Here is a 27,410-nt window from a genome sequence, read left to right on the forward strand (position 1 = left end):
CCAGCCTGCAAGGGGCTCTCTCCTACATCAGATCCCCACACTCTTTGCCTGCGCTGCCTTGGCCCGACCACGGATGGGAGGGTTGCACCGCGTGCAATGCACTTTTCTTGCTGTGCTTTGAAGTACAGACTAGCTAGGTGCAGGGAGCTCTTCGAGAAGTCGCCTCCAGTGGACTTGAAGGACTTCATCAGACAGTTAAGGCCTAAGGGAGGGCAGCTCTTTTCCAGCGCACCCCGCAAGGGCGACTCCTTTCCAAGGATACAGCCAGACGGGAGGAACCTCTCAGGTTCTCACCAGCACGGGTACCGAGGCTAATTCAGCTAGCGGCCTCCAGGCCAAGGGGTCTATAGATCCTTCCGGTGGCAGTGCTGAGGACCCGCAAGGTTCTTTTACCGGGTGTACACCCGAGGGGCTACTTCCTTCGACCGGCAACATGTCTGAGGGGGTGCATGCATGCACACAGCACTAATAGAAAATCTGCCGAGGGCGACACGCCTAGGCCTGAGGTGCAGGGTAGGCCTCACACCATCGCCAAGAGTCCTGGAGGAGGCTGGGCCCCGTGAGCCAATGTCAGAGAGCACCACAGTATTAACTGAAAATGTTACGGTACTCAAAAGGATACAGGTGGTAGGGTCTTCCGGATCCCTGTTCACGCGATTTGATAGTTGTGAAGTCAAGTTAAGACCTTCCAAATGATACAACTCTCTGACTGGTAAAACAGGCAGAGCGATGGATCACTGGAAAGGGCGTGGGTAAGGTATAGGAAGTCAGCCTAGAACAAAATAAAGTATCATGAATAACTGCCCCAACTGAGTATGATGGAATAGAAAATGACATGAATGCACACACTGACCTTGAGTCTAGGGCAGATGAATCCAGCTTAGTCTCTTGAGGAAATCCAAGGTAGAACAAACGACAAGGAAGGGAAGATTAGTAAGGGAGACTTATCCCGAACGGAACGAGGCTCACGCTAGATACCGGGTTGATGCACCACAGGATAGCGTCCAAAGTACTGTTCACTGTCACCTTCCAATAATCCTTGAAAAGCTTTCTTCCCACGTAGAGTAAAGTATAGAAATGAATCAATCCCCCTGTTAATATCACAGGTGCAGGAGTTGGAAATAGCGCTCTTTTTATGGTATAAACAAAGTACACGCGGTTCTGTACAGCCGCGAAGAAAATAGCGTGTGCGTGTGGATTTACACGCGATTAGGATTCACGCAGTCCAGGCCAACAGCGCTTGAAGACAAAGTGTGCGTGTGGATTTACACGCGAGCAGGATTCACGCAGTCCAGGCCAGCAGCGCTTGAAGACAACATATTCGTGTGGATTTTACACGCGAACAGGATTCACGCAGCCCAGGACAGCAGCGTTTGAAGACAACGTGCGCGTGTGGATTTTACACGCGAGCAGGATTCACGCAGTCCAGGCCAGCAGCGCTTAAAGACAAAGTATGCGTGTGGATTTACACGCGAACAGGATTCACGCAGCCCAGGACAGCGGCGTTTGAAGACAACGTGCGGGTGTGGATTTACACGCGAGCAGGATTCACGCAGTCCAGGCCAGCCGTGCTTGAAGATAGCGTGCGTGTGTGGATTTACACGCGAGCAGGATTCACGCAGTCCAGGCCAGCCGTGCTTGAAGATAGCGTGCGCGTGTGGATTTACACGCGAGCAGGATTCACGCAGTCCAGGCCAGTAGCGCTTGAAGATAGCGTGCCCGTGTGGATTTGCACGCGAACAGGATTCACGCAGCCCAGGCCAGCCGCGTTTGAAGACAACGTGCGCGTGTGGATTTACACGCAACCAAACAGCTCCAGGAATCAGCGTGTGGCGGAAAACACGCTATAGAAGGCCCAAAAAGTAGCTGTAGTAACCTGCAAGGATGCAGACCGGAGGTTCAGCTACACAACGCCAAATGATTCGATCAGAAGCAGCGAGTGATGTTTCCACGGTGCTTAAATACGTAATGCCGTAGTTCACGTGACGAAGCAGAATACACGTGAAGTTAGCGACGTGAAAAGTGCAAACGTCGTTTTCCCGGCAACGTATCGAACAACCGCCATTTGGAATAGAACGGTCTAGCTGTTCTACGAGCGTAGGAGGTAGGACCACGTCCAGCATGCATGACAGCCAAGCACCATGACTTTGGCACTTGGGGATGCAGCTCGACAAGATGGCCGCAGTGCCAGACAAAATAACCGTTCATATGATTCCTTCCCTAGGAACGGAGCAGGTGGGCGAACAAGTCACAAGGTGTGACTGGAGTCAACAAGGTACATGGCCTGTAGCTTATCCATCAGCATCGCAGGGCAGATTTACCCCACAACTGGCTGGATAGAGTACGCACCGACCTCAGCAGCTGCCTGCTACCCCGTCAATATCACCTATCACCCCACCGGCCTGCGAGGGCAGGCGCCTTTAAAATGTCCTCACGCTCGTGAGATGACCTCAGTTGGGGGCCATCCTCAGGGATGTAATCGGGGACATGCTCCCTTCGACGCCTGCGCCTATAGTCCTTCCTCCTGTGTCTCGAGCGCTGCAGGCCCCGGTGCAGCCCCCGCTGCCCACGCAGACTCCTTCGATTCTGACTCCCGTACCTCCCACAGTTCAGGCGGTTCCATACCAGCCTCTGCTGCAGCCTCTGACTCCGGTCTCCACACCTCACCCCTCGGTGGCCAGCACTCCTCCACCCGCTCCGGTCCAGCCGGATGCCCATGGTGGACACGGACGAGGAAGAAGACCCTGACGCACCCTAGTCAGCCAAGGCCACCCACAAACAACTCTCAAGTCTGGCGGAGTACTTGGGCCTTCCTCAACCCTAAGTCGAACAACCGGAGTCAAGGGTATTGGCAGAGGTCCTCACTCTACGCCCGCCGCTAGAACAGGGATCCCGATGCAGAAGGACGTCCTTGCTTCGGCCAAACAGGGGTGGCTCAAGCCCCATTCGGCCCAGGCTGTCAGTTTGCGCCTGGATGCTAAGTACAGGCAAATGGAGAGGGGGTACACTCTTGCTGTCAGCACACACTCAACTGCACACTTCGATGATTGATGCAGCGTCACTCTACTAAAAGCCTCAGTCATCATCAGCTACCTTGTCCTCGGCGCTGCTAGGCAAGGAGAAGATCCTGGAGGCGTATCGAAAGAAGCTTTATTCCAGTGCTTCGCTGCATCTTTGTCATTCCAACGCGGATACCCTGCTGGCAGCTGTTAACCAGAGGCTTTGGCGGGAAATAGCCGTCTTCCAGTGCAGAGCCAGGCACGTTTCAAGGCGGGACTGGCAGAGGCTAAAATGGTAGCGCAAGACAACATGAAGTCCACTGTGGCCCACATTGACAGCTCTGTCCGGGTCATATGCATCGCCACAGACATGAGGACTGCCTGGCTTTGGGCTACCAAGTTTAACCCAGATCTCCAGGAAAGCATATTGGACCTTCCATTCGAGGGGGGGGGAGACCTCTTTCACTCCACCACCGATGAGGAGTTAGATAAAAAGAAAAACAGTTTGCAAACTGTGAAGCCTTACGAACGCCACGCCCAAGGTGTACACCCAGTCACATCAACGCTCCGACAATGGGCGGACGTTCGGAGGGTTCCGCGGCTTCCAAGAACGCAGGTCCAGACAGCCTGACCATTCACCAAGTCAACACCGGTGCAAACAACAAAAGGGGCAGGGCAAGGGCTTTTTTCAGTCCCCCCTCCTCCGCAGCAGCCTCAGAGGGAAAGAAGGCATGACATGTCCCTTTGGGTCCATGTGTCTCCAGTGGGGAGCAGGTTTGCCCTGCATGCACAGTTTTGGCGTCAGAAGTTTGCGGACCCCTGGATCCTCTTTGTAGTATTCACATGATACCGCCTACCAATCCCTTCCTCCCCTCCCACAGATTGGGACCGCAACTCCGTTGGTGGAAGTAGGGTCGCTCGTCGAGAGCCCGGCCGTGGAAGAAGTCTCAGCCTCCCAGCCAGGATTTTCTCTGTACAAAAGAACCAGACTGGCCTGAGAGTTGTGTTGGACCTCTCCACCCTATACCTCTCTCCCTCACTCTTCAAAAATGTAAGATGGTTACACCAGCACTGATTGCGGAGACATTATGCAGGCGAGACTGGATGTGCTCCCTGGATCTGAAGGACACTTATCTACACGTCCCGATTTGGCAGCCGCATCTTTCCTCTCTACCATTCAGGATCATTGGCTGCCATTTCCAATATAAGGTGCTACCCTTCAGCTTCAGTTCAGCCCCCAGGGTATTTACCAGGCTCATGAATGCAGTGCCAGCCCTCCTCGGGGCCCAGGGCCACCACGTCTGCCCGTACCTGAATGACTGGCTTGTCGGGGCGATTTCTCTGGAGGCGGTTCATCACACTTCCTCCACCCTTATGATCACACTCCACGAGTTGGGATTTTCGGTCAACCTCAAGTCTCAGCTGCAGCCTACACAGAGCCTGACCTTCCTGGGCCTCATATGGGATTCGCAGCCTCATGGAATCAAGAGCGGGGCTCCCAAGCTGAGCTGGTGTGCATTCCTCCATCTCTATGCCCGGACCTCACATGGTGGTCCAGTGACTGCAATCTGCGCACGGGCAGGCCCTTCCGGCAGCCGTCCCCACAGGTCACCATTACTAAGGATTTCTCCCTGGAATACTGGGGTGGGGGGGCACTTTACACAACCACAGTGTCCACGGAGTCTGGACCCTGCAGGAGTCTCATATCAACGGGCTGGAGCTGAAAGCCATCTGGCTAGCCCTCAGAGCTTTCCTTCTGCTCATTCGGGGCAAGATGGTCTTTATCCAGACGGACAACTCCACCAGCATGTACTATGTCAACAAGCAGGGTGGTACTATGTCCCCTCCACTGTGCAACATAGCGGTCAGCATGTGGGACTGGGCCCTGGAGATCATCTACCTGAGGGCCATCCACCTTCAGGGGGTGTCCAACCTGGGAGCGGACGGGCTCAACAGACTGGGAGCGGACAGTTACGAGTGGCAATTAAACAATCGGGTGCTGCTGGAGATCTTCAGCAGATGGGGGGTATCCGCAGGTGAAGCTCTTTGCCTGCTGGGACAACAAGAAGTGCCAGCAGTTTGCTTCTTGGCAGGGGAGGTGCAGGGCCCCGGCTCCCTAGGCGATCGCCTTTCAGATTCGGTGGAGCAGTATGACCGCGTATGCCTTAGGATAAAGGAATCTTGTCGCCTCTGCATCATTATGATAGCTCTGTGGTGGCCCGCAAAACTGTGGTTCTCGGAGCTTCTCGCCTCTCCGACAGGCTGCCAATTATCCATCCGCTGGTCCCTGCTCATCTCCTGGCGCAACAGGGCGCAGGTTCATCCATCCCTCACCACAGAAGTTAGCCCTTGCAACGTGGTTCCTGAACAGGTCACACTGGAACACCTATGCCCATCACAAGCTAACCTAGAAATCATTCAGGGAGCTAGGAGCAAGGCCACTAGGAGCCAGTACAAGAGTAAATGGTCTAGGTTCTGTCACTGGTCCGACTATAAGGAAATCGACCCCCTTACGCCCTTAGTTGCACGTTGGATGAAGTACTCTCCTTCTCTGCACACCTTGCCCACTCAGGCGTGCAGGTGGATACATGCCACACCTATCTGGTAGCTATAGGGGCCTACAGAAATTTGGAGGAGGGAGTTTTCTCCTCTTCAACCCGGTGGTCAAGCGGCATCCGAGGGGACTCGCCAGGCATTTCCCTCCGATCAAGAAACCGCAACCCATGTGGGACCTCAATGTAGTGGTGGGCGCATTGGCGCACAAACCATTCGAGCAAATGACATCCGCGGACATCAGGCTGATCACCATTACAACAGCTCTGTTGGTGGGTCTCAACTCAGCGAGATCCAGGCGTTGATGGCTTCAGAACTCTATTCTATTTTTCACAAGGATAAAGTGGTCCTGAGAAAACACCCTGTGTTCTTACCCAAGGTAGCCTGCGCTTTCCATCTGAACAAAGAGATAGTCCTACCTACGTTTTTTTCCCGACCCTAAGGAGGATGCTCAGAGGGTCTTGCACTGTCTGGATGTCAGGCGCGCGCTGAAAGTCTATCTGGACAGAACTGGGGGCTTCTGCAAGTCGGACACCCTGTCTGTCACCTTCGGCTGGGTCAGGGCCTGGTTATCGGGCATCCAAGGCCTCTATAGCAAGTTGGATGATTTCGGCCATCAAGGAGGCCTATGAGGGGCAGCACAAACCACTTCCATTTAACATGAACGTCAATGATGTCAGAGCCAAGACCACGGCCGTCGCCTTCCAGTGGCAGGTTCTGTGGCAGGTCGTCGGCAGAGCCACCACCTGGGCAAACCCTTTGGCTTTCTGTAAGCACTACTGTTTGGATGCTGGCTCTAAATCAGACGCGGCTTCCGGACAGGCGGTTCTAAGGAACTTGTTCGCTTAAGGAGGGTTTCCTCTCCACCCTGGGGCTACATTCAGTTGTAATGTATGAAGGAAAGGGGACAGGACGTAAGAGTAATTAATAGTTAGTCACTGTAGTGACTAATGTACTCTTAGTCCCCTTTCCTCCATACGTCCCACCATCCTCCCCCCTAATAATACTGGTGTCATTAGGCAATGTTAAATATTGTCGACACGTCTATGGGGACTGAGGAGTGGCGGCGGTGGGCGGAGTCCGGGTGAGCGCATGCTTCCAGGTCTGCGCCCCTGCATTGCCTCTAAATTTAAAGTGGAAGATGATTTTTTTTTCTGGTGAAAAAGGCTCCGTCTCCCGTCCTTAGCGAGGCACGCCTATGCAGTATATAGGAAAGGGGACTAAGGACTTGGAGTACATTAGTCACTACGGTGAGTAACTATTAATTTCTCACAACAAACCAGGGGGAATGTCTCCCTTCCCCTGGTGATCCTTGTTTCACAGTTGTCCTTCTTTCTCAACCGTTTGACCCAGTTTTCCCCAGTATAGCCCACTTGGTCTTCTGGCCTGCCAAGTACGGCCACGAAGCAGAGGGTCACTCTCTTGCCTTTTCAGATTGTGGGTATCCCGTATTTCTCTATTCAGCTTGCTGGGCAGACCTGGTTTATTACACTGCCAAGTACTGTCACAAAGATGATGAATTTACAAAGTTCTCTTGATTCACTCTTAGTTCATTGAACAGACTTGGTTTACTCTCCTGCCAGGAACTGCCACGAAGATGATTTGTACTTCCCTCTAATTGGTGCGTGTCCCAGACTCGCTTTTCTCTCTCAGGTTTCACTTCTCCCCCAGGGGTTCCTTTCTTGCTCCTGCTCTGTGGTTCTTGTCTGCTCTCTTCCTCGACTCTTAGGCCCCCACCAACCATCCTGGCAACCCAGACACCTTTTGGGTCCTCGCCGGGAACCTCCGGTCGGTCTCTGCGTTCTGTTGTTCTTCACTTTTCAGCATGCTGCGGCAGCTCTGCAGCCTGTGGTTCCTCGCGGGATGAGCATCTTCACTTGACTGCACAGTCCAGCTTCCTCATACGCCTGGACCTCTGCTTTGCCAGCTTTGCTTTCGGTCCATCCACAGCTGACCCGAGAGGGGGGAGCCTGTACCTTCTCGCCAGCGTCCCAGTTCTTCTTTAGTTTTATCCATTACCTTGAAGACTAGTTTGTATCTTGGTTCCATAGGGCCTTCTTTATGCTTCTGCGCCTCTTCTTCGTCCCAGTTCTTTGCCTGCCAGTGATCTTTAATCATCCTGTGCTCTTCTTCGTCTCAGTGGATTCTGTGTCACTGGCCCTAAATAGGTACATGGGGTGGTTGAGTATAATACTATGGTGTACCACAAGTGTAAGGTCAGGAGGGGTGATTTGGAGGACGGTCAAACTGCTTTCTACCTAGATATCTGTCCCTGTCCCCAGAGGGGGAGTCGCTCCCCATAAGATCCTCCTGCTGTGTACCAACCCCAGGGGGACTATCGGAAAGCAGCCTGGCCTCCTGGGAAGGGGCTCCCCCTTGGGGGAAAAGTGACGACATCTAGGGATTTGTTACAGTAGCAAGTGCACACGATTGCACTTCCCAACTCGCTCACCATGAACTTGGTAGCCTGGCTCCATAAGTCATAGAATTGTGTCACCAGAATTTTCTTCAGTCATATAAACATATTCTGAGAAACAAAAAAGTCTCCAGCCAGTGCTTGCTATTTCAATAGAAGGAACATATTTGTTCTCTGGACCAACAACAGGTTTTAAGCATATAGATTGCTCCACTGCTATTATTTTCATCTTTTAGACTCTGAGAGATGTGTGTATTAAACCAAAGTCCACTTAGCTGCCCTAGTGGCATACACTACCTCTCAACACAAGGTTTCTTCGTCGAAGGTATCTGTAGTCAAAGCTTTTATATAGGGCATTAAATGTTTGTAACCACCAGTTGCTAAGCCTGCTCCTGGATGTAAAATTAACATAATGCTGCAGACTCAGGCCATTTATTTGAGCACATGCCTGAAACATCGCTGAAGTTTGTTACATAGATTTTCTTTCCTGATAACAAGCGCTATACACACAAGATAACGTGATGCTAGATTGCCATCCCTTTTTCCACTGAAATGCATTTTTAAATTCCATTCTTTCCAATCAATTGAACTTCTATCCTTCTTCCAATTCCCTTAATCTAAATGGGGAAGAGGGTTACATGCTTCATGTGTGCAGAGCGGTCATGCTCTACGTAGACCGAACAAAGGCTGTTTGTAAGAGCAGCCAATTGTTGTATTGCTCAGCATGGAAGGAGGGCTCTCCAGTCACCAAGGCAACCATTACACGAGAGATGTGTGCTGCGTTCCAGAATTATATAAAATTTCACACAAGCCACTTAGTCACCCCTACAGCTCACACTTCACCTGGAACTTGTGGACTCATGCATTCATATCAAATGTACCTTTAGACGCCATTTGTAAAGCTGCACTACTCGCTCTTTCTCTTAACATTACTATTTTGACACCCACACACGAGAAGATTCACAGATGGGACAGTAGTATTAATCCACTGGCTCCCCGTGACTGCAACGATCAAATTCAAGACCCTTTGCACCATGCACAACATCCATCTTTCTCTCCCTAAATACCTCCCTGCTAGAGTTCTCCGGTCCTCTAGCTCCAACTCTCTGCAGGTCTGATGTTTCTGCAAGCAGAGAGTGGGAGTTAGATCCCTTTCCTCAGCAGGAACCGCCCTGTGGAACAACCTCCCCGCCCCCTTGGACTTTCGACAGATCTTATTAAGTTCCGGAAACTTCTCAAGACTTTCCTTTTCTCATACTTCTTCCCCCTCTCCCTCCCTTGCTAATGTCCCTCTGCAGCTGGTGCCTGGTCCCTTATGAGTCTTCGAGGGCCAAACTATCCTCGACCAGTCTCCACCAGCATCCCTAACCAGCGCTTGCCCCCGGGCACCCTTCCCGGACTAGCCTGAATCTGGTCCACCCCGTCCATCGCCTCTCTACCCCCACCCCTTCCCCTGGCACTTGACCTTGCGGCTCCCCTCAGCACTTTCTCAGCCCCTTGGGCCTCCCCCACTCCTGCACTTCACCCCTCCCGGCCCTGCCCCCTACTTCACCCTCCCCTGCACTTTCGTCTCTGCACTTTTACGTTAAGAATGTCACATGGCCTAGTAAGACCCTTACTGTTGTATTTTCCTTTAAACCCACCCCCACCACCCCCTCCTTTTTTTGTTTTTATGGCTCCTGGAAACACCTGTCTAGGTGCCACACAAATGTCCAGTAAATAAATAAATAGTAGGTAAGCATTTGTTTTCCATGTTAACATCTCGCCTGCCTCCTGTCTAATTGTATGTTTGGTAATCTTTGAAAAACTTGTATCTAAACATAATTACAGGCCTCGGAAGGCTGATGTTACCTACCTAGTAATAGTCTTTGTGTTGCTTGTTTATTTAGAATCACGTGGCCGCAAATACCCCACCTCACCCAAATGGGAGCCCAAACTAGTGCAAAAAAAATGTCCTTACTTGTTACGTACATTTTAACATTTCATGTCAGGAAACAATCAGTTCGAGGATGTCGACAAAGGGAGCATCAATGATACTTGCACATGTGCTGTGATCTGTGTTTGATCAGCAGGTCGCAGGTTTGCATCCCGGCCAGGCCAACTCAGTCTTTCATCCTTCAGAGGTCGATAAATGAGTACCAATTTCGATGGGGTAATAATAGTTATGTTTGTAAATATGTCATAAAAAACGTATTATCTGTATAGGGAAAGTGGTAGACAAAAGGTCATTGCTGCCTTTTTTACTAGGAAGTAAACATCTTGGATTTATAGTCATTCCATCGACAGCCAATGCATCTAATGCCATACCATCTAAAAATAAAAGCATCTAAAAAATAAAATGCATTTTTTTGTATTTTTTTAATGTGGGGTCCCCTCAGCCCCCCCCCCCTTTTTAACCTTTAAAACCCATTTTTATTAAACTAAACCCTTACCATCTAAAATAAAATGCATTCGACGCTTTTTTTTTTTAGATGGTTTGGCTGTCAATGCAACATACCAACACAGTACCAACATCTTGTAATGCTCTGCACCAACCACTAGATGCCTTAATGCCCAAAGCATATGATTCTAAACTGATACAAGACAGACTATTGCACTGTAAGTAATGTCTCTTATATATCATTTAGCCACACTGGAGTTCCTTTGGAACTTTCAAAAATTGCTTAATGTGTGGAATGAAGATCCTATTGATCAGACAGAGAATTACTTAAAGGTAAGTTCTTTTCATGTTAAGGTTGCTCTGCGTCGACTGTACCAGATAATTGGACATCCTTGGATACACTGACGAGTCTAAGGGTCTGCTTGAAGATTGCGGGCCCAAGATGCTCCTGTGCTCCACTCCTTGCCCTTTAGATGTTGCACTGGAGGCAACACCACGAGTCTTGCTTAGGTCTTACCCCCTGGCTTATTTAGTTGAAGGAAATGTCAAGCGACATCTGCAGGTTAGGACCTTCACTATGTTGCGCAAATAAGAAGCGGAACCACCGTATTATCTTGATGCATAAGCAGTATAAGAATGCATCAGAAAAGCTGTTAACCAGATCGATAACAGTAACTATGCAGAGCCGTTGCTAGAATTGCTTGTGGCACAAATTGTATGGCCTTAACACGAGCAGAAGGAAAACAAGCTTCAAAGAGAAAATGAATGAAGAACGGCAGAGCTGTTAACATCCAACACTAATTAAAGTGCGGATGCATGTGCTTTGCAGGTTCCAATCCTTGCCAATTGTTTGAAAAATAAGAAACTTAGTTAAAACATCTATGTGAAATAGGTTTCCATCCTCACAGCCACACACAGGGAACAGTAAATCCAGGATGTAATAAGGGTGTACAAAATGCCCTTTTTTTAATTCATTTTTCTTATTGGCCAGAACCTGTGTAAAATATCCATGAGCAATTGAAACCATGATTTGTCAGTACTTTTGTAACATAGTCTTACGCTGAAAGGCAAAGGGCAACACTGTGCTTCTTAGGAAGAGCTCTACATGTTATGATCATATGTTGGGGTTAATGTTCATATATTGCAACGCAAAAAGGTTATTTATTGAATTTAATGCATGTTTTTAAGATAAGTTTTTAATAATTCACCTACCAAATCCAATCCTTTACTAAACTGTTGACATTGTTTAACTTCTGTGGAAAAAGTTCCTTCAAGATGTATTGAACTGGGATTCCAGGAATTAAACCGTCAAAGGTAGGTCGGCTGTTACTGTAATCTGGCGCAAGGTGGCCCCTGAAAACACATTTGGGATCATAAAACATTAGTTATGTTTACGTGCATTTATTTCCTTCTATTATGATCATTTGACCAAGCATAAAGTGTACAAATTGCAACAATGTGTCAACAGATGCAGTGAAGTTTTTAATTATACATTTGTTTTTTTCCTTACAGTTCAGTAAATGTGTATCCCGATGGCAGTGTTCTTTTGGCCATAACACAAATGATTTTATCACATACAAATTATTTAAACATTTGTTCCTTTTTCTCAATTTGTCAGTGTTCTTTTAGTTTTGGCTGCTCCTCACCTATGCAGCATAGCCTCTGCCTCACAAATGTGTCTTATTTTGTGGCAGACTATTCGCTGGATCGTCTATTTGAAAGGAACACCAACTTTTAGTTGTTGCATCCTCTGCTTGGCTGTTATTCTTGGGGTTCTCACCCTAATTTAAACCTGATTTTGCTTAAAATGCTTGACACTGTGTTTGTGTACAGTATAAAATTAAAGGGAATCATTTTGCAAAATGTTTGTAATGGATTAAAGGGAAGGTTGGCCGTACAGATTTTGGTTTAGAGGGAAGGATTGGTACTTTAACACGGGGGCTTTATCTTCCACACATGCGCTGTAATCTGTAATATGCTCTTTCCTAGGTGACCGATGTCAGATTTTTGCTGGTGTGGCTCCATGCTCTATCTCAGTCTTAGATTTATGATGTGTTTTGGAGACTGCTGTTTTCTGAGTTTTACAGGTTCTTCTGGCCCTTTGATGGTATGCAAGACGAGTGTTTATAAATAAATAAAGGGCCATGCACATCTATGTATGGTTGCCAGAATGTACATTTTTTTTATCATAAGAATACTATGTTAAAAAAGAGCCATTGTGACTTTCCCTTCTGCTCCCTATTTATACTCTGCACTCACATCTGGCCGCCTCTGCCTGGGCTCAGGGCACATTTGTATATTCCTTTTCTTTTTATCTTGAAAGTGTTATTTAACTCCTGCACCAGTACCCACTGCTCAAACTTCAGTTAACTCCTTGAGAACTAACTCTGAACTGCATCTGTAGTTCTGTATCTTACTCCCATATTATAGTGGTGGGGCATGTTGGTGTTCATGATTACATTCAAGAATACGTGGATTTTGGGAACTAAAGGCATATTGGTACTCCATGAGGAGAGACGTAGTCTTTCAGTTTCAATCTATTTAGTTAAGTTTTTTAATTGGGTATACAGAAAAGTACACTTATTTCTTTGAATGAATAAAGAGAGACCGTGTGATTTATTTTTGTTTCTACTTTTATTTTAACAGGTCGTGTGACTAACCTACGCAGAGCTACTTATGTTGTTCTGGATGAAGCTGACCGGATGTTTGATATGGGATTTGAACCACAGGTAATACTTAAATACATGACATCATTCCTTTATTTCAATATAATTTGAATTTCACAAAAGCTAAAAGACTCATTTTAAAAGGCATGATGTGAATAAAATATAGGTTCTATCTCTACTGCATCACTGCATAACCTAAGGTGCAAGCCAAAAGTAAGACTCTACAACTCTACCAGATGCTTTCCTCCAATAGATTACTCATTATGTGAAAAAGCTTTATGCACAGTTTTTATCCAATGATCTTTTAAACGAAACGGACACCACACAGCTTCAGCCTGACGTCTTCAATGTTGCATTGGCACCAGTAATCAGACCTCTTTATGTGTGATGGGGATACACGTGTTGGCAGGCAGATTGTGTGTTGAGATGGATTTCCATGATCGATCCTGGGGGTGGATTTTGGGAGGCCACCCTATATGGCATTTAAGATGGATTTCTAGAATCTGGCCTAGTGGACAGGTTTTAGGCCACCCTAGTTATAGTGAACAGGGAGCTCTGAGCCGTTAACCAAAACCCACTTGAGGTAACAATGTAGAGTAGTCAAGGCTTAGTCTCAGGAGAGTGTGAGTGGGGTCAGGGATCCTCAATAAGTCCTCCCAGTATGACACACAATTTAATTTAGATGATTCTACAAATAGTTATTTATTGTAGGCCTTTAAAACACTGACAAATTAAACTAGCAGGTAGTACTACCACACAACACTCTATATATAATACAATATATACAGTCACCATTAGCTTCACTTAAGTTAGATGCAGTAAATGATGGGAACCAAACACGAGAATAATATCCTAATTTGAGAAGTCCAAACCCTAAGATTAATGGGGCTTTATGTCCAATTGTCAGAGGGTCAAACATACATTTTCTTACCAGAAGGTATTCTCTGTAGGAAGGATACAATTGGCTTGTGGTGGTGATTAGTTTCAAAATAATTAACATTTCTACAACAATTTACCAAAGAATAGTGTTCTCATTTCTTCCAGACCCAAGGATATCCTCGAAGTAGGATACCCGACCAAAGGTGATGGAATGGATATGGAGACAAAAGGGACTTATCCTATGGCGGAAAAGGGGGGGTCAGGCACAATGATGCTTACTTATTCCCGCTGACTTTGATTTTCCGCAATGTCTTTGTTGATAATCTGGGGTCGCTGGAGGCTCGATCTTCCACCCTGTGTTATGGAGAAAGGTTCCCAGGAGTTGCAGATTCTTCCGGTCGGACACAACTGCAGATTGCAACCCGTTTCAGCAAATAAATGCAGAATCAAATGACCCAGGCCTTCTTCGGACACTTCACAGGTTGGAGGAAGGCAAGTTCAGCAACGATCATTGTTTGCAGGTGACGATAGAAGTCTTCCCCGTTGCGGTCACATCAGCTGCCTCAGGACAGGTTCCTTTGAAGGTGGGAAGCTGTAATCCGGGGAGAAGGTGACTTATGGTACAAGCTGACAACTACCAAATTTCTGGACTCAACCGCAGAACGGCAATGCTTCTGGCAAGGTAGCCCACGGGAGAGCTGGTCAGTCCATCGGTTAGCCCGGTGACACAGTCTCTGTAGGGCTGGATCCCTGAGAAGGAGTTGAAAATAGTTGGTCCCACTAGTCGAAGGGCTGAAGCACTGCTCAGGATCTTTGCAGATCAGGCAGAGGAGCAGGGCTTCACCAAGTGGTCACTTGAGGAGATGCTAGGCCACTTTAGGAGTCCTCTTCGGATCTTCAGTGGTCTGATTTCTTCCAGGAATTATGGGCTCAAACATAGATCTGAAGAATAGCTGCAGAAGTCATCCTCTTATCCAAAATGCAAGCTAGAAGCAAGTCCAAGCCCACCAATGTTTATGCTATGCACCATTCAAACAGGCAGTAGGTTGTCCAATCGGGGACAGACTTTCTGGCACCAACGATGTGGACTGCTACTAGACAGTCCCAGCCCCCTTCCTGATCCACACACACAAAGGTTTTCTAGCCCATAAAAGTAGCAGCTTACCTGGGCAAGTGCATGACCTTATGAGGACTTTCTTGACCTGTGAGGGCAGGAAGAAGGCCAAACAAGAACATATTATAGGGCATTTTTAACGCGCCTATACACAAGTGTTTCAAGGCGCAACAAGGCAAAGAAGGGGAACAGAGGGAGGACAGACAACGATCTTACTGGGCCAAGTGACATTGAGATCATGCCGGGGAGAGGGGAGGGGAAAAGTGCCAGGGGAATGGGGAGGGGGCACTGCTGTACATGGGACCAAAATGACAATAACAAGAAGTGCGGCCAGCAGGTGCAAGGGTAAGTGCAGACAGCAGGTGTCCAAAAGTGCAGTTAGGGGGAGTGTAGGGTTACAGATACAGACCCAAGTGCAAGGGTTGCCGGGAGGCAGTGCAGGTGTGCAACTGGGCAGGCAGGGACCTGGTCCCGCAATCAGGGGGTAGCCAGGTGGCCAGTGCACTATCAGACAGGAAATCGGCAGGGGAGAGGAAGAGAGAAGGCAGAGGTGCTTCCGGAACCAGAGATAGTTCTCCTCAAGTTTCAGAGAGGCAGGGAGGCTGTTCCAGAGGGAAGCCTGAGGCGAAGATCTACCCCCAACTCGTTGCTTGGAGAAGCGACTGACTGAGGGGAGTTGGAGGTGGAGGAGCGAAGAGCTCAAGTAGGAAGGTATTTACGAAGAGAGAGTTGGTGGTATTGAGGACCCAGGCCCCAGATGGCCTTGTGGACAATACAGAGGGTCTTAAACGTAATATTTGCAGCCACTGGGAGCCATTGCAGAGATTTCAGTGCTGGAGAAATACGATCCCTGGGCTTGAGGCCAAGGACAAGTCTTGCAGTCCTGTTTTGGATGAGTTGCATAGGGCGTAGAGTAGAAGCAGGCAGATTTAGAAAGAGGCTGTTGCAGTAGTCCAGCCTAGAGAGAACCAGAGTTCTAGAGACAGTGAGCTTCTGGTGGGAGAGGAAAGGAAGAATACCTCTGAGGAGGTGCAGTTGGTAGTGTGACTTCTTAGAGATGTCAGAGATGTGAGGAGAAAAGGGATAGCGTGGAGTCGAAGATGACCCGAGGTTCTTAGCCTCACAGGTGGGAGCAGGAAGACCGGAAAGGAGGGTGCAGGTGTGGCATTAAGGCAGAGATCATTAATGGCACACCGCTCCTGGATAGCAGACAAGATGCGAAAAGGAGGAAGAGTTGGCAGAGGGGAGCCTGAAAACGAGCTGAGTGTCATCCACATAGCACTGAAAGTTGGAGCAAAGAGCGGCAATGCGGTTGGCGAAAGGTGCCATGGCTAAAGAAAAAGCTAAAATCTTGTGGAACGGCCATTTTAGGGCATGGGAAACATTTAGTAGCCATATGCAGAAAAGATAAATGTGTACACCAAGAAGAATATAAAAATGTAACTGCTGCCACCAGCTTGTCTTTAGGCACAGTTACAAGTAACCACAATTCTCTCTGTGAAAAGATAGGGTGATAGAAATTATCCCTTTTGCACTGCATTGTGAGATGCTGTGTGCTGTATAAAAATACTAAACTTCAAAAGAGAAACCTAGTTTCTGATGCTTGTTAATCTGCTTAGAATCACATGCTGTGCATATGATCCGACATCCAGTAGTAACCGCGGAGTATTGCATCTTGTCTTTCGGGGACCGAAAGGGGGCGTCGGCATAGGCATGTGTGTAACACTATCCCTATCGTGACGTGTGTAGTACTCAAATTCCCGCACGCGCCAAGGTCCCTCAGATTGTTTTTTTTATAGCAGAGCTCTTACTAGAGACATTGTTTATCTTTACCGAATTGTCGGTTTATTCCCCGTTCAGTCTCTTCGCCAATAAGAATATCTTCGACGAAGACTACAGTGCCTAAGATCTGGCGGCCGGATTTTCCACGTGGTCGGGCCCTCTGGCCGACCTATATGGTAGGGAGAGTGTGGTCGGGGTGGCCATATTGTTTAGTAAGTCTTTCCTCCTTTCCCCTCTTTTCCCTTTCGGTCAGGTCATCCTTCCCTTTTGCTATGGAAAGGACTCCTTTTAGATTCTGCCCTAAGTGTAGGGTCCTATATCCTTGGAAGGACGAACACAGGACGTGTAACGCCCGTCTCCCCCTAGAGCACGACGATAAGCGGCGTGCAAACTCCTTCGGCCTAAGACCCTTAAGGAGCACCGTGTAAAGCGGTGGGCCGCGTACGGTATGTCACGGTTTGATCCCCCACCGCCATGCCAGCCGAAAGTGACGGGGGTATTTCGGATGACCAAACGTCCAACGCGGATGTTATAGACCTTGAGGCAGACACTTCTAGGTCCGCCACGGCCGTCCCCGACCCTTTCAGGCTCGACTCTGGTCTTGGTACAGGGACTACACCCGGCGACATGGGCGTACAAGCACATTGCACTAAGCACACAACCCCTACGCCAATTTCGATGCCTTTGTCAAAAAATGCAAAATCGACAGCGGGGCCGCCAAAAACTTGGCCGGTTCCCTCGGATCGCTCCGATCCAAAGCCTTCCCCGCATCCGCAGCAGTGTATTGCGACTGGGCAATCAAAACAAACCAAGGGCGCTACTCCTAAACCCACACGCGTCGAAGTTCGGGAGCCCGACGCTTCGACGATTTCCAAGGCCTCAGTAGGCCCGAAAACTACAGCTAGGCCTCTACCCGGAAAACCGACCGGTAGGCCTCCCGGTGCCGCAGACAGTTTTTCTACTGCCGACAAATCAGAGACTTTGTCCCCCGACGATTCGGCGACTATCCAGAGTAGCATCGGAAGAATCACAGCGGCGGTGGGCCTTACTCCGCTTCCGCGTAAAGTTATGGGCCAAGCCGCGGAAAAGATTAACACGGATTTGATCCTCGATTCCGATGAGACTTACGTAGATAGTCAAGAGCCACTATCGGCCACCTTGACAGTTTCCTCGCGATGCCACATTGCGGAGAACGTCGTTCCTTCTCATGTAGGCCCGTTTGGGTCCTCTACGTGGACCACGGAAAGATTCGAGGGTTACATGGATCGGCTGGAACAGTTTATTGGTTTCTCTGGTCATCCTCCCCTGAAAAGGGCTCGGGTAGACCCTAACCACCAAATTCAAGAAGTTCAGTCTCATGATTTTGAACAAGAAGACGTGGTCCATATGGACACATATAGAGACATCTATAATGAAGAAGAAGCTTCTTTTCTCAGAACTATGAGGAAGATCAACAGGATACGACGGACAACTGGGAGGAAACCCAGCAGGAAGGTCAAGACCCTTGGACACAGCAAGATCAGGACACTGATATTTTGTGCCTAGACTCTCCTCCGTCCACCCCGGCTCGCCAGGCCTCCCCTGTGGATGACCAAATGGCTTTCAACTCCATGTCAATCCATCCCCCTCCTTAACTCTGTTAACAGACGGGTAGCTCCCTCATTGGTCACACCTGCTCAGTCACAGGCTGTGAACCCGAGAGTCAAAACATTATTTCGGCCTTCTCTTACCGACCCTCTGTATATCAAAGGGCACGCCATCCCAGAATCACCACCGGACAAGGAGTCTAAAAGGTTGTATGCCCTGGGCAAACGTGTTAGCATCTGCATACACCGTTCGGGTTGCTAATACTACGTTATTAGCAAGTTATGCTGATGCCCAATGGAACTTACTCCAAGAAGGCCTCCAGGAGGTTCCGGGACCCGCCAGAACAAAGCTTCTTTCCATTGTTTCGGAGGGAAGACTGGTTAACCAGAATGTGGTGAAGAACACCCTGGACACTGCAGAAACAGCAGGCAGGTCTCTTGCGCAAGGTACTCTTCTGAAAAAGACACGCATGGCTCCGTACATCGGGCTTCAGACCCGAGACTCCCACCTCCCTCATTAATAAACCCATTGAGGAGACTAACCTCTTCGGGAAAGCAGTGGATGAAGCGTTGGAGACAGCCAAGAAGGAGCATGAGACTATAAGGTCCTTGCACCAGATTGCATAGAAACCCTCATCCCAGAGGGGTAATAATTCTCGGCGGTCCTCTCGAGGGCAATCCCGTGCTGGTCAAAACCACTACGGCATGGGTAACTTCAACACAAATCAAACATCTGGAAGCCCCACCCTCAAGGGGTCATAAACGCGGCAAAGGTAGAGGCAGAAGCCCCAATCACAGAGGCGCCACAGCCTCTGGTCAGAAATGACCAAGTCCAGGTCCTCTCTCATGTCACCCCGGTCGGGGGGCGATTAACATCTTTCCTCAAGGCATGGGAGGGGATAACTTCCGATCAGTTGGTCTTAAAGATGGTCGCCCACAGTTATTGCGTGGAATTCGCCTGACCTCCACTGATCAGACCACTGCCCTCACGGCGCCTTTCACCGGACCATCTGGAGATCCTGATCCAAGAGGTGGAAGCACTGCTGGGAAAGGACGCCATAGAAGCCGTCCCTATTCTTCAGATAAACAAGGTTCAGATAAACAAGGGTATTTATTCAGTGTACTTCCTTTTACCCAAAAAAGGATCTCACCATGCGTCCTGTTCTAGATCTGCGCCCAGCGAACAAGTTTATAAAACCCCAGAAGTTTTGCATGGTAACACTGCAGGAGGTGATCCCATTGCTCAAACAAGGGAACTTCATGGCAACATTGGACATGAAAGATGCGTACTTTCATATTTCAATGTTGCCAGCGCACAGAAAATACCTAAGGTTCATGATTCAGGACAAACAGGCGCCAAGGGTGTTTACCAAAGTCCTGGCAGTGGCATCAGCACACCTGTGCAGACTATCAGTCCCAGTTTACCCTTACCTAGACAACTGGCTCATCGCAGGGGACTCGTTCGACGCTAGTTTTTCGAACACCCAAAAAACACTAGATCGCCTCTTCAGCCTGGGTTTTTCAATCAATGAAAAGAAATCCAGCTTAGTCCCTAGCCACGTAAAACAATTTCTGGGAGCGCTAATTCGTACGGAAGCTGGTCTTGTCTTCCCCTCCAGTGAGAGGGTTCAGAACATGCTGTCTCAGATTCTGTCATGCATTCTGCTGCCACACACTTGGCACATGCCACTAACAACCTTAGGGTTCCCCTAGCCTGACCACGTACCTCACCCGCTCCACATTTCCCTCATAAGGTTCGGGACTCATGTTCGCAGCTGGTTGCCACTCAAGGAAGTGCGCGCCAGGCCACCGGCATTGCACAGTCCCGATTGCGCCCCTTTCTTCATTGGCAATTGCCTTGATGCTTGAGAGACGGCAGAATCACACGAGCACTTCCGCGTCGCATGACCGCCGGCTCCCGCTCACGTGATCCGGGACCCTGTTCACGTAATGTGGTTACGCGGCTCGTGACCAGGAAGCAGCAAGTATTAAAGCGCTGAATTCCCGTACGGTCGCCGCTTCACAACTGTTCTCCGAAACTCTGTTTGGCGTCACGTACCTCTATTGCTCTTCTGGAAAACTCGACCTAGGATTTGACTTCACGGATTCCTTTGGATTGCCCTTACTGGTTTTGGAACTCGTTTCCACTGGTAACGGACCTCGGATTGCCTTCTGGACGACTTCGGATTCCCTCTTGTTTTGGCATCCTGTTATCCTGACTTTCTGGGAACTATTTCACAGATACCTGGCTCTTAGCTTCCTTTCAGGTGGGCTTTTTCTCACAACACCTCAGTGGGCTTTTTCCACCGTCAACCTTGTCATCTGGAGCTGCTGCCCACGTGAGTCCCGGAACCTCCTGATCCCAGCCCCATAAGGGTTAGCAGTGCCCTTACTGCCCTTCCCTGGTAAGCCATTCTCCACTTCTTTGCATACTAATAATACTGTCATTGCCTGGTACTTATTGCTGTTTCCTTTGCAGCGGTTTTGGGGTCTCCAGAGTTCCGTGGTTCCGGAGTTCAACATCTCCCACCTGTAGCCTCAAGGGCTGCACAGAAAGTGGCTTTGGTTTCTTTCTGTGTGGCACTTGGGCACGGAGGTCTCTAATATCTTCAATTTGTAGCCAGTCGGGAGGTGACGGTACGCAAGGCCATGCGTTTGCTAGGGATGATGGCGTCATGTATACACTTGGTTCCCCACGCGTGGCTGCGCATGCATCCCATTCAAGTGTGGCTCAATAGGCAGTGGTGTCAGGCCAGCGGACAATGGGAAGATCTGTTGTCTCGCCAGCCCTCGTTCTTTCTGCAGTGGTGGTCAAGAGAAAACCTCTTGATGGGAAGACCTTCACCACCCCTGCAGTGGAAGCCACTCTCATGACAGACTCCTCTCTCACGAGGTGGGGAGCTCACCTGCTTCAGCAGACAGCACACGGAGTGTGGTCCCCTCAAGTAGCGTCCAACCATATAAACTTACTGGAGCTACGAGCGGTTTTCAATACATTGAAAGCCTTTCAGGTGCAACTGCAAGCGAAGACAGTGCTGATCCTAACCGACAGCACTACAGCAATGTATTACCTGAACAAACAGGGGGGCAATCACTCTCCAGGGCTATCCAAGCTGTCCCAAAACATTTGGATATGGGCTCTCAAACACAAGATGTTTTTGTTGTCCCAACATGTTCCAGTGGAACTCAGTCTTCTAGCAGACGTACTCGGCAGAGATTTTCCTCTGCCAGAAGAATAGGAATGGTGACTGCACGCCGACATTGTGTCCAACGTCTTCGCAGAATGGGGTTTCCCAGAGATCGACCTGTTTGCTACTCAGGAGAATGCCCAATGCCAAAACCACGCCTCCTGGTACCCCCAGAGCCTATCCAAGGGGAACGGTCTCTGGAAAACTTGGTCGGGGACATTTGTCTACGCTCCCCCCCCCCCCCGACTCCCCTTCTCAACAAGATAGTGCACAAGATGCACCAGGAACCAGTCATCATGATACTGGTGGGCCCGCCAACCCTGGTTCGCTCACCTGATGGAAATGTCCCTCTCCCCACCAGTCAGGCTGCCCTGCCTGTACAACATGTCTCAGGACAGGGGGGAGACCCTACACCCATGCCCACAAACTCTGAACTTGGCAGCCTGGCTCCTGAGATCTTAGAGTTTGGACACCTGCAGCTTCCTCAAAGATGCATGGACATACTCAGAGAAGCGAGAAAACCTAATACGTGTTATTGCTATGCCAGCAAATGGAAACGTTTTGTCATCTGGTGCAATTCCAAGGGCGTCAATCCCATCGATTGCTCACCCTCACACATTGTGTTGTATCTAACCCTCCTGTTGGACTCTGGGTTAATCTTCAATTCCCTAAAGGTTCATCTGGCTGCTCTGTCAGCCTACACCACATTACAACAAAAAGTATTGTGGTGGAAAATACCAGTAATTAAAGCCTTTATGGAAGGGGTCAAGAGGATTTATCCTGCCATCTCTCACCAAGCCCCGGGATGGGATCTGAATGTGGTTTTGACCAGGCTCATGGGAGCTCCCTTAGAGCCTATGCATAAAGCAAGTCTGAAAGACCTGACTTATAAAACAGCCTTCCTACTGGCTATCACTTCTGTATCAGAAGGGTTAGCGAACTACAGGCTCGTTCTGTTTTAGACCCCTTTGTTACAGTCCACAAAGATAAGGTAGTTCTGCGCGCACATCCCAGGTTTGCGCCTAAATTCATTTCGAAGTTCCATGTGAACCACTCAATCGAACTACCCACTTTGTTCCAGCACCCTACTGACATGGCCGAAAGAAGCCTTCACACACTAGACGTGCGCAGGGAAGTCCTGTTTTATCTGGAAAGAACTAAACCACTAAGGAAGAATAAACAATTCTTCGTTTCAGTGGCAGCTGGTAGAGAAGGGGATCCTGTCTCTAAATCAGCTATCTCAAGGTGGATTGTCAAATGCATCACACTGTCACACTCTTGCGAAGAGAGAACTGCCCTTCAAGCCTAGAGCACATTCTACTCAAGGCACTGGGGCATCCATAGCATTCATTGCAAATGTTCCTCTTGAGTTCATTTGCAAAGCGGCAACCTGGAGTTCTGTACACACCTTTAAAAATACTATTGTCTATACACTCATTTTAGGTCTGATTTTCAGGTGGGACAAGCAGTACTAAGACATCTTTTCTCTACTGTTCCTTCTCACAACCCAACTCCGGGTACTGCTCGCTAGTCTATGCACAGCATGTGATTCTAAGCAGATTAACAAGCATCAGAAGACATGCATTACTCTCCGTAATAGCATTTCTGATGATTGTTTCTGCTTAGATTCACATGCGCCCTCCCTACCTCCCCGCTCGGGATGGAAGGAACATAACGTCTTACTACTTTCTCTATTTATGTACTCACTATAGTTTTGGGCACCCTTATGGCAGAAAAAATACAATCGGAGGGACCTCGGCACGTGAGGGATTTTGGGTACCACACACGTCACGATAGGGATAGTCTTACAGACACGCCTATGCTGACGTCCCCTTTTGATCCCCGAAAGACAAGATGCAATACTCTGCGGTTAGCACTGGATGTCAGACCATATGCACAGCATGTGAATCTAAGCAGATGCAATCATCACAAATGCTATTACGGAGAGTAATGCATGTCTTCCCAGTACTGATTGTGTGAAGGACTGATCTGTTTCCCCATAACATGTGAGCAAGAGATTTGAAGCTGGAGCCTTCACTTCAAAAAGTTAGATCAGGATCAAAAGCAGACCAAAAAGAATGGGGTGCCATAGGAAACCATGGGGGGAAAGTTGCAAAAAACGACATCTTTTTTAACAATGATGAACAGGAAATTAAAGACTAGCCAAACACAATCCAGGTAGGTAGCAGAGTGGTAAGGCTTAGACGTAGGAGGGTGGGTGCGGGGAGGGGGAGTGACCTAGGGTTTCAGTTAGTCCACACAGAATAACATCAATAATATGGTTTATGTTCATTCAGCCCTGGTTTCATTTTTTTGCTGCATTTTTTACCAGAATAAACCTTATTTAAATGTTTTGGGGGGGATCCCTCCCCTATCTATTCTCTATTCCTCACCCTCCCCTTTATATGCCCTTAGCTCCCCCGGTCACTTTGGGTTCCAGGTTTTAGTTTTGGTCGGTCATGGTGCTCGAGTTCCAGGCACCTTTCAGCTAAACACTCTTGCGAAGAAAAGATAAACCTCTGCAGAGCAGACAAACTCAGGTCACTTCCAGGGAGCAAAGAGGACCGATTGCAACAGGCGTGGGCACGGTCAGGCGGCGACAAACTATCTTCAGTGGACTAACAAAAAAGCGGGCCCTGTACTTGATGCAACAAGGCAAAAAATGCAGTATCAGGTGTCTTGTAGTACAAGCTGAAGATCCTTCAAGTTCCAATGATGCACATGGAACAGCGATGGCTGCAGCGAGGTACACCAGGAGAGAGCTTGTCAATCTACTATTTGGTCCAGCGACACTTCATAAGGCTCGGATCTTCGACCACGGTACAAGACTTTGTTCCCACTGGTTAAAGCACCAAGAAAGGGGGTCTTTAGGACTTCAATGGCGAGTGTGCTGGTCAGATGCAGGAGTCATGCTTGGGTCGTTGGCTAGCTGCACTGTCTTGGCTCCAATGATCTGTGATATTGCTGAAGGCAGTAGGAGTCCTTCTTTTATCCTGGATTCAGAATGGAAGCTCACCCAGGTCCACCAATGGTAAGGATCTGCACCATTCAAACTGGCAGTAGCTGTCCAATTATGGATATCCACTCCCCACACAATGTGACCAGCAACAGACATTCAGGCGCCAGGATGTGGACTGGGACTAGACAGTCCCAGTCGCCACATCCTACCATACACACAGACCACCACTTGGCCCGTAAACAATCAGCCTTCCCAAGGAAAGGACATTCCCTGTAAGGGAATTCCCGCTATGAGAGAGCAGGGAGAGGGACAAAAGAATATGGCCAAAGGACAGGGAACAATCTTGAGGCAAGGCCATCTTACAGTGCTAGACACTCTTAGTAACCATTTGTGGTAATTGCAAAAGTACACACGTGTAACCCAAAAGTTACGAAAGAGATATGATACAAAGCATACTAACCGCAGTTTAGGGTGTTGTGTGCAGTTGTAAAAATACAAGTAATCCATTAAGAGAGATTCTCTCAGCACTGATCACTCAACCCCCATACAAATGAGCACAAAGCAAGCACAGTAAAGCAGAAGACTTTACTTACCTCAAAAAAGACAGAGCAGGAGTGAAAACAGAGTACAAAGAAAGGGTGTCCCATAGAATTCTATAGGAGGTGAGCAGCAAAAAAGAAAATGTTTCACACTGTCGTGACTTTGGAGGTTAGTAATTTTTGCTTCACTTACCTTGCTCATCTCGTTTATTTTGGGGTCACTGGTCAGCCATTACGTTTATTGTTCAGATTGATTTCCTAAATCAGTCCTAGTGGGATGATTTTGGGGTCCCACCCTGTTGTGGTAAACTGGGAAGCCACTGGGAGGTTAGCCAATCAAGGCAAGGGCTGATCAGTCAAGGCTTAGTGTTTGGAAAGGTGTGAGAGTGGTCGAGGGCTACAATGACTCCAGGAATTGTACGATCGGACCAAAAAAAAGGTCTGACTGTACAAAAAGTCTGGAAATGCATAGCACCAAAGGTCCGAACACCAAAGGTTCGAACCTTTGGTGGCCTGCATTGTAGGGAAGTAAAAAACGGGGGCTGTAGGGGTGTCCCCCGCAACACCTTGCTCACTATACTGTCTGCTATAGTGAGCGGGGGGAGCCCAGCGGCACACCCGAGGGGGGAAAAAAACAGGAGCCGCAGGGGTGTCCCCTGCAACACCCCGCTCACTATACTGTGTGGTATAGGGAGCGGGGTGTTGCGGGGAAACCCCTGCAGCTGGCAGTTAAGTTTTTTTTTAATGCGGCGCCGGTTCCTGATCACGGAAGTGAAAAGGAACTGGCGCTGCAGGGACACAGCGTGGAGAAAAGGTAAGTAGGGTTTGTTTATGTTGGACGTTTGGGTTGGGGAGGTGTTGAGGGTGTGGGTGGGGGGTGTGTCGTGGGTGTGTTGTGGGTGGGGTGTGATATGTAGTGATTTGCAGTGTTTGTTCGCATGGGAAATGTATGAACCTTTGGTGGTGCGTACATTTCCCATGCAAAACTTTCCGTCACTGACTTTTCTGATGGAAAGATCACGCAGATCCTGACTCCACACCGAGTAATGCCAGTAATTCAGATTAAGTATATACAACATAGTTATTTACTAAGCATTTAGTTGCACACTCATCTTACAAAAATCAGTTTAGTATTGTCATACAAAACCATATATAACGTATGTACACATTCATCATTAGAAAAATAGATTTGCATATTAATTACCGGTGTAATACAGGTGAGTAGTCTGATGCAAGGAAAATAATCAAACCAACACAAGAACAGCTTCCCTCAGTTTTAATAAGTCCAACCCTAAGGTGGTATGGGGCCTTGTGCCCAAAAGTCACAAGTTCCAATGTAGCTCCTTCAGGTAATGTTTTTCGAATATGATGCAGTGGTGCTTTTAGCAAGATGTGAAAGTTAGATCAGTATTTAGCAAAGTTACTTAACTCAATCCCATACACCTGGGTAGGTCTAGATAAGGATCCTTAACGCAGGTTCGACTACCAGTGGTCAGAGTGAGTTGGGGTCCGGACTTTACGCCCAAAGCACACTATAGTAGAGAGTGCGAGAAAGCAACAGATATGTAGACTTACCCCCTGGCTCGGGATGTTCCATATTTCACATGTGTAGGTTGCAGACTTTGTTTTAGGTTATTTGTTCTGGTCTTGTTCCCAATGCAAGGGTCGTCTAGACAGAAGGATTCTTTTTTGTATACAGCTTTGCATCTTTCATAGATTTACATGCTCTGAACATTCCCCACTTTCAGTTACCTGCTTCCTACTTTTAATAAAGGAAAAAAAGTGTGTTTTGCATTCTACCCTCTTCATTGTGGGTGTTTTTGGTCCCAGCCAATGGGCCATTGAATGGTAAGCCCCTCGCGTGGGTGCCATGTTCAGATTGTAATCGCATGTCATGCTGAGAGAGGCGTCCTCACCTTTCTCTCAGAAGGGAAACTATTTCTACAGAACTTAAACAGATAAGGGTTTCAATTGTATTTCAACGTAAAATCCAGGAATGGAGTCATGCCATAGACTGTGACATCTGCCAGGGTTTCAGTGCTAAAACGCTGAAAGAGACACAGGAGGCTGGTATGTTGCCCAAATGAGGGAAAATATCCACCCTCCGAAGCAGTGTCTTCCAAATGTGTGGCAGTTGCAAAATTCTGTATCAAAACGTCCACTTTTCAAAAAAGTTCAGGTCAGAAAGGGGAACCCCCACCCTCAAAAAAAGGTATAGTATAAGGAACAAGCATAAGGAACAAAAAAAAACACCATGGGGAGAAGGCTCATCTGTGAAACAAATGCCATCACCAAGACCCTCGATGGTGGCTGCATCGTCCATGACCACCCGAAGGGTAGCAACACCTG

General features: G+C 48.4%; 1 protein-coding gene across 3 annotated transcripts in view; it reads left to right on the forward strand.

Moving 5' to 3' along the window:
* Positions 1 to 27,410, forward strand: part of DDX46 (DEAD-box helicase 46) — a 1,330,317-nt gene that overhangs the window by 730,300 nt on the left and 572,607 nt on the right. For all 3 annotated transcript variants that reach the window (XM_069652574.1, XM_069652572.1, XM_069652573.1), the window contains exon 13: positions 12,995 to 13,077. In XM_069652574.1, the coding sequence (XP_069508675.1) occupies positions 12,995 to 13,077 (83 nt within the window). The remainder of the gene's footprint in view (positions 1 to 12,994; positions 13,078 to 27,410) is intronic.

This window comes from Ambystoma mexicanum, chromosome 3p, assembly GCF_040938575.1.
Source record: "Ambystoma mexicanum isolate Mex_15411 chromosome 3p, UKY_AmexF1_1, whole genome shotgun sequence".
In the NCBI taxonomy this organism is placed as follows: Eukaryota; Metazoa; Chordata; class Amphibia; order Caudata; family Ambystomatidae; genus Ambystoma; species Ambystoma mexicanum.